The sequence below is a fragment of the Mustela erminea genome, chromosome 19 (assembly GCF_009829155.1).
Source record: "Mustela erminea isolate mMusErm1 chromosome 19, mMusErm1.Pri, whole genome shotgun sequence".
Taxonomy (NCBI): Eukaryota; Metazoa; Chordata; class Mammalia; order Carnivora; family Mustelidae; genus Mustela; species Mustela erminea.
This window is the reverse complement of record NC_045632.1, coordinates 20323147-20335408: the sequence shown is the minus strand read 5'-3', so window position 1 is coordinate 20335408 and position 12262 is coordinate 20323147. Positions and strand designations below refer to the sequence as shown.

The window sequence follows — 12262 nt, the reverse complement described above, 5'->3', positions numbered from 1 at the left end:
GCCTTTATGGGACCACCCCATAAAGAACATCTTTCTTTGTTGGGAACATCTGGTTTTTTATTCTGGGGCTGTCGAGGAAGGCTCTAGAGCCAGTGTGGCCCAGCCCTACTCGATGAATGCCATGATGTGTCCAAAGCCGAGATTGAAGACTGTCAGCTCGGGAAACAGACATGTCCGCCCCGCCCCCCCCCCCCCCCCCCCCGGCCCCCAGTTCCTTCTCAGAGCTCCTACATGAGATAGGTGAAACCAGGATCAGAACTTGCTTTTATAAACAGGTCCTCATACAAGGTGTGGGGTGTGAGTGTCCCCGTGTGTTCTGAGGGCAACAGAGAAATGATGCTTCCATGGCCTGTGGCCCTCCTCTGTGGTCTGTGGGTACCCGTGTGCCACCAGGACCCGGGAGGTCTGGCATGCCTGGCCCCCACCGAGCTGTCTGGCTTTCAGTTCTTCCCTAATTGTCCTTTCTCCTTTATTTCTTTTTCCAGGCTGAAAAGTCTTCCACTAAGGAAGCAGTAACTGGATTCTGCCGTGGCCTGTCCCAGTACCAGATCTCCTCCGTGATGGGAACCCATTGATTGCTTGCTTAATACATTGTACAGATTGTATTTATATGTAAATTCATGCTGTAAAATAATTTTTAAGACCTTGACATTTCAAAGGCTGCCTTGAAAGGTTGCAGAAATTGATTTCTATTTTTAACTTTAGTTAGTGTCAGAGGAAATAATTCAGACTGTACAGTTTAATTAAAATGGAATTTTTCTATTTTCTTCTTAATTTTTTTATTTCCTGAAACTTTTAAAAAGAAATGAGAAATGAAGGGTTCTCTGTGATTTTGTTCATGAAGAAAGCCGAGTCCAGATAAGGACAGTTGGACTTAATTAAGGGCTTGTGGGAGAGAAGGAGGTGGTGGTTTCCCTGCTTCTCAGGCACGGGGCTCCTGCCTCTCATGGTGGGTGGTGGTGGCCAAGAGCCCAGTGGGTGGCCCAGCACCAGCATCAATCCTAGCGGGTGGCCTCAGCCTTTCCGGGTAGATGTCACCAAAGTGTCCCAGACAGTCTCTAAGAGCAAGAGCCAGGGAGTGCCCGCCCACACCCTGGGTCCCACAATCTCCAGGTCCTTGCTCTGCAGCCCTGGGTCCCCGCTTGGGTGCTACCTCATCAGCACTGATGAGACCTTTGAGAAAAGTGCAGCGGTTCAAAGTGACATTATAGAAAGAGCAGAACAATTTCCAAAGTAGAAGGAAGGAGAAAACCGCTTCTACTTCTACTACTTAGAGATGATAACCCTTAGTATTTGGGAATATCCAAAAAGAAAAAATATTTTTTCTTTTTAAAGATTTTATTTATTTATTAGAGCAAGAGAGAGCATGAGCAGGGAGAGCTACAGAGAGAGGGAGAAGCAGGCTCCCCGCTGAGCAAGGAGCCCCATGTGGGGCTTGATCCCAGGACCGTGGGATCATGACCCCAGCAGAAGGCAGATGCTTAACTTGAGCCACCCAGGTGTCCCCACCCAGTCTTTTTCTGTCGGTGACGCTGCTACCCGGCTAGAGGTGACATTTGTTCCCCTTCATTGACAGCGTGACAGATATTTCCTTCATGCTCTTATATATTGTGTGTCCCTGCCCCGGACAGCTGCATCTGAATTCATCCAGGGCCCATTCCGTAACTTAGTGTCCATTATTCTGTTGTTGACACCTAGTGGGTTGGCCAGGAGTCCCCGCACAGGCAGAGGGCTACCCAGAAACCATCCTGGGAGACGGAGCCAGGAAGAGCCAAATGGAGGCCGTGTGGATGAGGCTGCTGGTTTCACACGCTTGGCCTCAACCCTTTTGTGCCTGAACTCAAACCCCGTTTTTCTGGGAGTGAGAGTGCTCGGCGTGGAGAGGACGCAGGGGGATCGCAGCGCCCAGGGAGGGCACGTGATTCTGCGGAGACCGGCGCAGGGTGCGGGCACAGGGCGCAGGCGCACAGCGCCGCCGTTCCGGCCGGGCTGGGTGCTGGGTGCTGGGTGCCGGCCACCAGCAGGCTGGGCTCGGAGATGGCCTCCCAACCGCCGTCCGCCCCCTTGTGCTCGGAATCCCTGGATGATGACCTGAAGACGGTGTCCGAGCTGCATAGAGCGAAGCTGCCCTCGATGCCCTCCAGCGACCTTGAGCACCTCTTCCGCAAGCTGCCGGCTGTGATCAGGGCCTATGGCCGCTTCAAGCTGTTGACTTTGGAGGCGCGCCAGAACCGGCTGCTGGCTCCCCTTGACCCCCTAGAGGTCAGCAAGGACTCTCCACCACCCGAGGAGCACCCGAAGTCTGAGAAGAAGTTCTGGGGCGACCAGGAGACCCTCTCGAAGGTCAGACCACATGGGTGGGGGTGAGGAACGCAGACTTGAACCCCATACGTGGGAGGTCGCAGTGAGCTGGCTAAGGGGAGCCGTGGGGAGCCACTTGGTTTTGCCAGGGACCCCTAGTGAAGCCCCTGGGCTGCTGCCTCTTTGAAAACAAGGCTGTACTGGGGGAGGATCGTGTTCCAAAGTGGGGGATCCTGACCCCACCCAGACTGTGGTTCTGGCTCAGCCTTCCAAATGTCCCCGTGGTGACATTGCCAAGTGCATACCCCAGGGACAATGAAGGAGCCCTCCCTACCCATGAAGCAGTTAGGTCCAGAAGCAACAGATCAGCTTGAGATGCTGGACTTTGTGGCTGGCCCTCAGGACACCTGGGAGCAGAGCCCACAATGAGGATTGTTGACTGGCTGTGTGATCTCTTCCAGCAAAGTGTGTGTCAGTGCTTTTAGTCATGATATTTATTCTGATTTTTGAGTAAAATTAAAGGACAGCACAGAAGTTCTCAATAGAACACCCCCAAGATTCAAATTCAATAGACTTCAAATGTTCTGCCTTAAAAAAAAAAAAAAAAAAAAAGTTCTCCCTAACATAGCAGCCTTGCCCTCACTGCCCAATTTCTCTCTACAGAGGGAAGAAATGCTTCTAGGTTCTTCTGTATCCCTACAGAGATAATTTATGCATTTCTGAGTATATACATGTATATCTCCCCCCCTTACCTTAGACCCCTTATGCACATAGTTTTAAAATTTTTGACTTAGCATATATTAGAGATCTTTTCATATCATAAATAAGCGACTTCCTTGTTCCTTTTTACTGGTAGTATCCCACCAGCTGGCTGTCTTCTAATGACTTTAACCAGTCTCCTGTGGATGCACATGAAGGTGGCTTATGATTTTTTTTTGACCTAAGATTTTTGTGACCCATGAAGAAGACAGAAGTTGAGAGGGTCTGTAACTTCTCCCAGAGGAAAGTTTCTGACCTAAGCATTCTCTACCTGACCCAACTGCTGATCCCCAGCAAAGGCAACAGAAGGACATTTTCTTCAGACCTGCAAAGACTCAAGAAATGATGCTTCTCTTTGAGGACAAAGTTGCTCAGGGGAGCTCTCCAGCAAACAGAAAAAAAGAGAAAAAATCTCCCTCTGCAGCGCCCCCCATCCCTGTGCTCTGTTTTGCAAATGGAGGGAGCAGGAGAAGCCTGCCATGCCCATGAGCCCTGGACTCTCGCTCTGACCTGGGGTCTTTCCCCTCGGTTCCCACTGGCCCTGCAGTGCCTAGATCAAGGCCCAATGAGGCTATAACGTCTTTATTGATCAAGCAAAGGAATGCTACATATAATAAGAAAAAAAAATGATTTTTTTTTGTGGTTTTTACAAAAAGTGGACTGTCCTCTATATGCCATTTTTGTTAGTGCCTCCAAATATGTCTCTGTGTATTTGGAACATCTCTCCGCAGCGCCTCAGGGGCTCTTTCCCTAGTGAACCCCGAAAATACTATGCCCAGAAAAAAACGCGGAATGGGTGTCCCCAGAAAGGATGATGGGGTTGATGGATGCACCGCACCCCGTTCCTGCTGTTTTTTTTTTTTTTTAAGATTTTATTTATTTATTTATTTATTTGTTTGACAGAGAGAAATCACAAGTAGGCAGAGAGGCAGGCAGAGAGAGTGGGAAGCAGGCTCCCTGCTGAACAGAGAGCCCGATGTGGGGCTCGATCCCAGGACCCTGAGACCATGACCTGAGCCAAAGGCAGAGGCTTAACCCACTGAGCCACTCAGGCACCCCCCTGCTGGTTTTTATGCCCATAATTAAGCTCTGTTTTTTTTGTCACGAGAGAATGAAGACCACAAGTTGGGCCTGGAGACCGAGACAGCTGCAGAACATGGAGCTGGAGGTGGCCACCCAATGGCCAGGGATCCAGGCACCCACGACAGAAGGGGTCGCATCTGGGGGACACACATCCCCTGCACACCATGGGGGGTGGGCAGTGGACCATTTCAGGCCTGCTCCTTCTATCCCACCTCTCTTCTCAAAATACCCCTTTATTGAGATGTAGTTCACACAGTGCGCAGTTCACCCATATAAAGTGTGGGGTTTCTGCGTATTCCCAGAGTCCTGCAACAACGCTACATCACTGTAGAACACTTCATCATCTGGAAAAGAAGCCCCATCCCCATTTCTCCTCAGGCCCTCCCCCCAGTTCGAGCCAACCACTGATTCACTCTCTCTCTCTATAAAGTTGTTTCTTCTAGAACTTTCCTAGAAAGAGAACCAAACAGCATGTGGGCTTTCGTGACTGGCTCCTTTTCCTTCCGTATAATGTTTTCGAGGCTCATCCATGCTGCAGGAGGTACTCGTACCTCCTTTAATTAAAAGTCCATATATACACGTATAATAAATATATGTTCTATGGATCATAAATAGACTTTGTTCTTTAGAGCAGTTTTTGGTTCAGAGCAAAGGTGAGCAGAAGATGGAGAGATTTCTTTTATCCCCTGCCTCCACACATGCACGGCCTCATCAACACTCTCCACTGACTGAAATACATGGAAAATTGACGATCCTACAATGATACCCAAAGTCCGCAGTATACCTTACAGCTTTACCCTGGGTGTTGTACGTTGTGTGGGTTTGGACAAATATATGCCAATGTGTACAGTCATGTTATCACAGAGAGTAATTGCGTTGTCCTAAAAATCCTCTGGGCTCTGCCTGTTCTCTCTCCAAAGCTCCCAACCCCTGGTAAACCCTGATCTTTGTAATGTCTCTCTAGCTTCCAGAATGTCCTATATCTGGATGCATACATTATGTGGGCTTTTCAGACTGGCTTCTTTCACTAGTAATTTCATTAGTAATTTGAAGTCTGCTAACGAGTGTCCTGAGTCTCTGAATGAATGTACTGAATCTTTCATTAGTAACGTGCAGTTTCCTGAATGTGGGTTTTTTTTTTTTAATGACTCATGTATCTTTTCATGGCTTGGTGACTTCTTTATTTTTCCCGCTGAAAAACATCCCATTATTTGGATGTACCATAGTTTATTTATCCATTCACCTGCCAAAGGACATCTTCAGGTTTTTCAAGGTTACTTCCAAGTTCTGGCAATTACGGATAAAGCTGTAAAAACATCCGTGTGCGGGATTTTGTATAGCCAGAGTTTTAAACTCCTTTGGATAAATACCAAGGAGTATGATGGCTGCATTGTATGTGAAGAGTATGTTTACTTTTATAAGACACTGTCAAACTGTCTTCAAAGGCGGCTGTACCATTTTGCATCCCCACCAGCAATGAATCAGAGTTCCTGTTTCTCCACAGTTTGCCAGCATTTAGTATTGATAGTGTTCCAGATTTTGGCCATTAAGTATGTGTGTAGTGGTATCTTTTTTTTTTTAAAGATTTTATTTATTTATTTGACAGAGATCACAAGCAGGCAGAGAGGCAAGCAGACAGAGAGGGGGAAGCAGGCTCCCTTCTGAGCAGAAAGCCCGATGCGGGGCTCGATCTCAGGACCCTGAGATCATGACCTGAGCTGAAGGCAGAGGCTTAACCCACTGAGCCACCCAGGCACCCCTGTGTGTAGTGGTATCTTACTGTTGTTTTAATATGCAAACCCCTGATGACAAATGATGGGGAACATCTTTTCACATGCTTATTTGTAAAATAACATGTAATTCACATGTATCTTTTTTGGTGACGTGTCTGTTAAGGTCTTGGCTCATTTTTTTTTAATTGGGTGGTTTATTTTCTTATTAAACGTTGATAATTTTGGATGATAATTCTTAATCATATGTGTCTCTTGCAAATGTTTTCTCCCAGGCTGCGGTTTGTCTCATTCTCTTGACGCTGTCTTTTACAGAGCAGAAGTTTTCAGTTTTTATGTCCAGCTCATCAGTTACTATTTTCATGGACTGTGCCTTTGGCATTATATCTAAAGAGTCATTGCCATACCCAAGATCACCTAGATATTCTATATTATTATCTAGGAGTTTTTTATTTTTATTTTTATTTTTTTTAATTTTTTTTTTAAGATTTTATTTATTTATTTGACAGAGATCACAGGTAGGCAGAGAAGCAGGCAGAGAGAGAGGAGGAAGCAGGCTCCCCACCAAGCGGAGAACCCAATGCGGGACTCGATCCCAGGACCCCCGGGATCATGACCTGAGCCGAAGGCAGAGGCTTCAACCCACTGAGCCACCCAGGTGCCCCTAGGAGTTTTTTAAATTTGTATTTTGCATTTAGCTATGTGATCCATTTTGTGTTTTTGTAAAGGATGTAAGGTGGATGTTTCAATTCAGTTTTCTACATATGGATATCCAGTTGTTCCAGCATCATTTGTTGAAAGACTATAATTTCTCCATTGTATTGACTTTGACCCTTTATCAAAGAGCAATTGGTTTTATTCATGTGGATCCGTTTCTGGACTTTCTATTCTGTTCCATTGATCTGTTTCTCTACCCTTTCACTAGTATTACACTGTCTTGATCACTGTATCTTTTTTTTTTAAGATTTTATTTATTTATTTGACAGACAGAGATCATAAGTAGGCAGAGAAAGAGGGGGAAGCAGGCTCCCCGTTGAGCAGAGAGCCCACTGCCGGACTCGATCCCAGGACCCTGAGATCATGACCTGAGCCAAAGGCAGAGGCTCTAACCCACTGAGCCACCCAGGTGCCCCTTGATCACTATATCTTTAGAGTAAGTCTTGAAGTGGTGTAGTGTCAGTGCTTTGTTCTTCTCCTGGATCTTTTTCCTGTCCACATAATCTTTGTAATCACTTTGTCAATATCCACAAAATAACTTTTTGGGATTCTGATTGGGATTACATTGAATTCATAAATCAAGTTGGGAAGAACTGACATCTTGACAATATTGAGTCTTCTTATCCATGAACATGGAATAGATCTCCATTCATTTAATTCTTTGATTTTGTTCATCAGAGTTCTGTAGTTTTCCTCATATAGCTCTTACACATATTTTGTTAGATATATGCCTAAATATTTAATTTTGTGGGGTAGAATTTAAAATTCCAGTTGTTTGGGGCGCCTGGGTGGCTCAGTGGTTAAGCGTGTGCCTTCAGCTCAAGTCATGATCCCAGGGTCCTGGGATTGAGCCTTGCATGGGGAAAATCCCTGCTCAGCGGGGAGTCTGCTTCTCCTTCTGCCCTCCACCCCACTTGTGCTCCCTTTCTTTCTCTCTCTCTCTCAAAAAAAAAAAAAATCTTGGGGCACCTGTCATTAAGTGTCTGTCTTCGGCTCAGGTCATGATCCTGGGGTTCTGGGATGGAGCCCTACATCAGGCTCCCTGCTTTGCGGGAAGCCTGCTTCTCCCTCTCCCCCTGCTTGTGTTTCCTCTCTCACTGTGTCTATCTCTGTCAAATAAATAAATAAATAAAGTCTTTTAAACATTTTTTAAAAATCTTTTTAAAAATTCCACTTGTTCATTGCTGGCATAGCAAAAATTGATTTTTGTATTTTATATTAACCTCATATTCTGCAGTCTTGTCAAATCTGCTGTTAGTTACAGGAGTTTTTATTGATTCTTTCAGATTTTCTACGTAGGTGCTAATGTCATGTGTTCATTAAGACAGGTTTATTTCTTCCTTCCCAATATTACACCTCTTATTTCATTTTCTTGTCTTATTGCATGAGCTGGAAGTCCCAGGACAATGTTGTAAAGGAGTGGTGAGAGGGAAAGCCTGTGCCTTGTACCTGATTTTAGTGGAAAGACAGAACTCCTCATCATTAAGTATGATGTTAACTGTAGGGTTTTTGTAGATAGTCTTTGGCAAGCTGAGAAGTTCCCCTCTATTTCTAATTTGCTGAGAGTTTTTACCATAAATGGCTATTGGATTTTGGTCAAATGCTTTTTCTGCCCCTATTGATATAGTCCTGTGATTTTTTTCTTTTTTAGCTTACTGATGTGATGAATTACATTAATTGATTTTTGAATAACAAAGTAGACTTGCACACCTGGGATAAATCCAACTTGGTGATGATGCATAATTCTTTCTATACATTGTCGGATTTAATTTGCTGATATTTGTTGAGGATTTTTACGTCTATGGTCATGAGAGATAGTGGTCTATAGTTTTCTTTTCTTCTAAGTGTCATTATCTGGTTTTAGTGTTAGGGTAATGCTAGCCTCACAGAATGAGTCAAGAAGTATTCCCTCTGCTTCTATCCTCCAAAAGAGATTGTAGAGAATTGGTACAATTTTTTCCTTAAAGGTTTGGTAGAATTCACCAGTGAACCCATCTGGGCCTGAACTAACTACCTTAGTTACTATTTCTATTTCTTTATTACATAAACAATTATTAAGATTGTCTAATTTTTCTTGTGTGACTTTTGCCTAATTGTGTCTTTTCAGGAATTAGTCCATTTCATTTCAAATTTGAAATTAGTCTATTTCATTTCAGGTGATAAAATTTGTGGAAATAGAGTTATTCATAATATTCCTTGACTATCTTTTTAATGTCAATAGAATATCTTTCATTTCTTTTTTTTTTTTAAGATTTTATTTATCAGAGAGTAATCACAAGTAGGCAGAGTGGCAGGCAGAGGCCGGGGTGGGGGGAAGCAGGCCCCCGCTGCGCAGAGAGCCCGATGCTGGACTCGACCCCAGGACCCTGGGATCACGACCTGAGCCAAAAGCAGAGGCTTAACCCACTGAGCCACACAGGTGCCCCTATCTTTCATTTCTGATACTAGTATTGGGTTATCTCTTTTTTTTCTTAGTTAGCCTAGCTAGAGGCTTATCAATTTTACTGATTTTTAAAAAAGAATTTATTTATTTGAGAAAGAGAAAGCATGAGTGGGGTAGGAGGGGCAGAGGGAGAAGGAGAGGCAAACTCTCTGCTGAGAAGGGAGCCCAACCCAGGGCCCAAACTCAGGACCCCAAGATCATGGCCTGATATGAAGGCAGATGCTTAACCGACTAAGCGATCCAGGCATCCCTTAATTGATCCTTTTTATTATTTTTTAAAATATTTTATTTATTTATTTGTCAGAGAGAGGGAGAGAGAGAGAGAGCGAGCACAGGCGGACAGAATGGCAGACAGAGGCAGAGGGAGAGGCAGGCTCCCTGCCAAGCAAGGAGCCCGATGTGGGACTCGATCCCAGGACGCTGGGATCATGACCTGAGCCGAAGGCAGCGGCTTAACCCACTGAGCCACCTAGGCGTCCCAATTGATCCTTTTTAAAGAATAGTTTTTGGGTTCATTGATTTTCACTGTAAATTTCCTGCTTTCAGTTTAATTGGTTTATGCTCTAATTGTCATTGTTTCTTTTCTTCTGCATACTTTGCATTTAATTTGCTCTTCTTCTTCTATTTTCCTAAAGTAAAGGTTTAGATTTTAGATTTTAGATCCTTCTTCTTTTTTATAAATGCATTCATTGTTATAAATATCCCTCTAAGGACTTCTTTCATTGCACCTGAGAAATTTTGATTTCATATTTTAATTTCGTTAGGTTCAAAATATTTAAAAACTTCTCTTGAGATTTCTTCTTTGAACCACGTGTTATTCACACGTGTTTAGGGGTGCCTGGGTGGCTCAGTCAATTAACTGTCTGACTCTTGATCTCAGCTCAGGTCTTGATATTGGGGTCGTGATTGTATAGTTTCTGGGTTTTTTTTTTAAATTTGTTAAGGTATGTTTTATGGCCTAGAATGTGGTCTGTCTTGGTAAATGTTTCATATGAATTTGAGAAGAATATTTATTCTGCTGTTATTGAAGGAAGTAGTCTGTAGATCTCCATTACATTCAACTGACTGATGGTGGTGTTGTGTTCCACTATGTCCTTGTTAATTTTCTGCCTGCTGGATCTGTTCCTTTCTCATAGAGGGTGATGAAGTCTCCATGATAATGGACTCATCTACTTCTCTTTGCAATTTTAATAGCTTTTGCCTAACATTTTTGGTGCTCTGGTGTTAGGCACATATATGTTAAGCGTTCTTATATCTTCTTGGAGAACTGGCCCCTTTGTCATTATGAGTGCCCCCTTTTGCCCCTGATAACTTTTCTCACTGTGAAGTCTCCTCCATCTGAAGTTAATATAGCTAGTCTTGCTTTCTTTCGATTAGGGTTAGTATGGTCTATTTTTCCTCCGCCCATTTACCTTTTTTTTTTCTTTTAAAGAGAGAGAGGACTAGGAGCAGAGGGAAAAAGAGAATCCTTTTTTATTTTTTTAAGATTTTATTTATTTATTAGACAGAGAGAGACACAATAAGAGAGGAAACAGAAGCAGAGGAAGTGGGAGAGGGAGAAGCAGGCTTCCTGCTGAGCAGGTAGCCTGATGGAGGGCTCGATGCGGGGCTCGATCCCAGAACCCTGGGATCATGACCTGAGCTGAAGGCAGACACTTAACGACTGAGCCACCAGGTGCCCCCAGAAAGAGAGAATCCTAAGTAGGCTTCAAACCCAGCATGAAGCCTGGCATGGGGCTTGATCTCACAATCCGGAGATCATGACCTGATCTGAAATCAGGAGTCAACATTCAACTGACTGAGCCACCCAGTCTCCCCCATCCTTTTACATTTTTTTTTAAAGAGTGAGAGAGAGAACAAGTGAAGGTGGGGGGGAAGGGGCAGAGTAAGAACCTCAAGTAAACTCCCTGCTGAGTGTGGAACCTGACGAGGAACTTGATCTCATGACCCTGAGATCGTGACCTGAGCCAAAATCAAGAGTCAGATGCTTAACCAACTTGAGCCACCCAGACGCTCCTGCTTTTAATCTGAATGTGTCTTTATATCTAAAGTGAGTTTCTTGTAGACAATATATCATCGGGTCCTATTTTTTCATCCCCTCTGACAATCCCTCTTTTAATTGGTATATTCAGACCATTCAAAGTGATTATTGTTCTAGTTGGATGAATATCTGCCATATTTGTTACTGTTTTCTATTTGTTGCCTTTGTTTATTGTTCCTATTTTTGTCTTCCACTCTTCTAGCTTTTGAGGCTTTAATTGAGCATTCAATATGATTCGATTTTCTCTCCTTTCTTAGCATATCAGATACGCTTTTCTTTCTTTTCTCAGTGGTTGCCCAAGAATTTGCAATATACATTTGCCCTTAATCCAAGTTCACTTTCAAACAACACTATACCACTCCTGGTAGTGTCAATAACTTAAAACAACAAAATATTTCTAAGTCCTCCCTCATGTCCACTGTATCATTGTTGTCATTCATTATATATATATTATTTTTATATATGTATATATAATATATATACATATATAATATATATAAATAATCATATGTTAATTATATAGCATATAATATATTGCTTTTTTAAGACTATATATGATATATCAATTATATATAATACATTATTGCTTTTTTACATTATTGCTATTATTATTTTGAACAAACTTAGATCAATTAAGAATAAAAACAAAGTTTTTATTTTAGTGTCACTTATTCCTTCTTTGGTGCTCTCCTTGCTTTGTGTGGATCTGGGTTTCTCATCTATATCATCTTCCTCCTCTCTAAAGAAATGTTAACATTTCTTGCAAGACAGACTATTGGTATCAAAGTTTCCCCAATTTTTCTTTGTCTGAGAAAGTATTTGTCCTTCACTTTTGAAGGATAATTTCACAGGATACAAATTTCTAGGTTGGTGGAATTTTCCCCTCCTAATACTTTAAATATTTCACTATAGTCTCTTCTTGGCTGCATGGTTTCTGAGATGGTGGAAGTGATTCTTGTCTTTGCTCCTTTATAGGCAAGACATGATTTTCCTCTAGCTGCTTTCAGCAATGTCCTTTTATCTTAAAATTTCTGGATCTTTAAAATGATATGCCTAGGTATAGTGGGGTTTTGTTTGTTTGTTTGTTTGTTGCATTTATCCTGTTCTGTGTTCTCTGGGCTTCCTAGATCTGAGGTTTGGCATTTGAAATTAATTTGGGGGGACTTCTCAATCATTATTGTTTCAAAT

At 43.0% G+C, this 12262-nt stretch overlaps 2 protein-coding genes across 2 annotated transcripts in view; both read left to right on the top strand.

Annotated features, from left to right (window-relative positions):
- GPATCH1 (G-patch domain containing 1) overlaps positions 1-766 on the top strand; it is a 42718-nt gene extending 41952 nt beyond the window's left edge. Inside the window, exon 20 of the mRNA XM_032325169.1 lies at positions 486-766. Within this exon, the coding sequence (XP_032181060.1) occupies positions 486-516 (31 nt within the window). The 3' untranslated portion in view covers positions 517-766. The remainder of the gene's footprint in view (positions 1-485) is intronic.
- Positions 767-1518: 752 nt separating this feature from the next.
- WDR88 (WD repeat domain 88) overlaps positions 1519-12262 on the top strand; it is a 42095-nt gene continuing 31351 nt past the window's right edge. Inside the window, exon 1 of the mRNA XM_032325170.1 lies at positions 1519-2343. Within this exon, the coding sequence (XP_032181061.1) occupies positions 2038-2343 (306 nt within the window). The 5' untranslated portion in view covers positions 1519-2037. The remainder of the gene's footprint in view (positions 2344-12262) is intronic.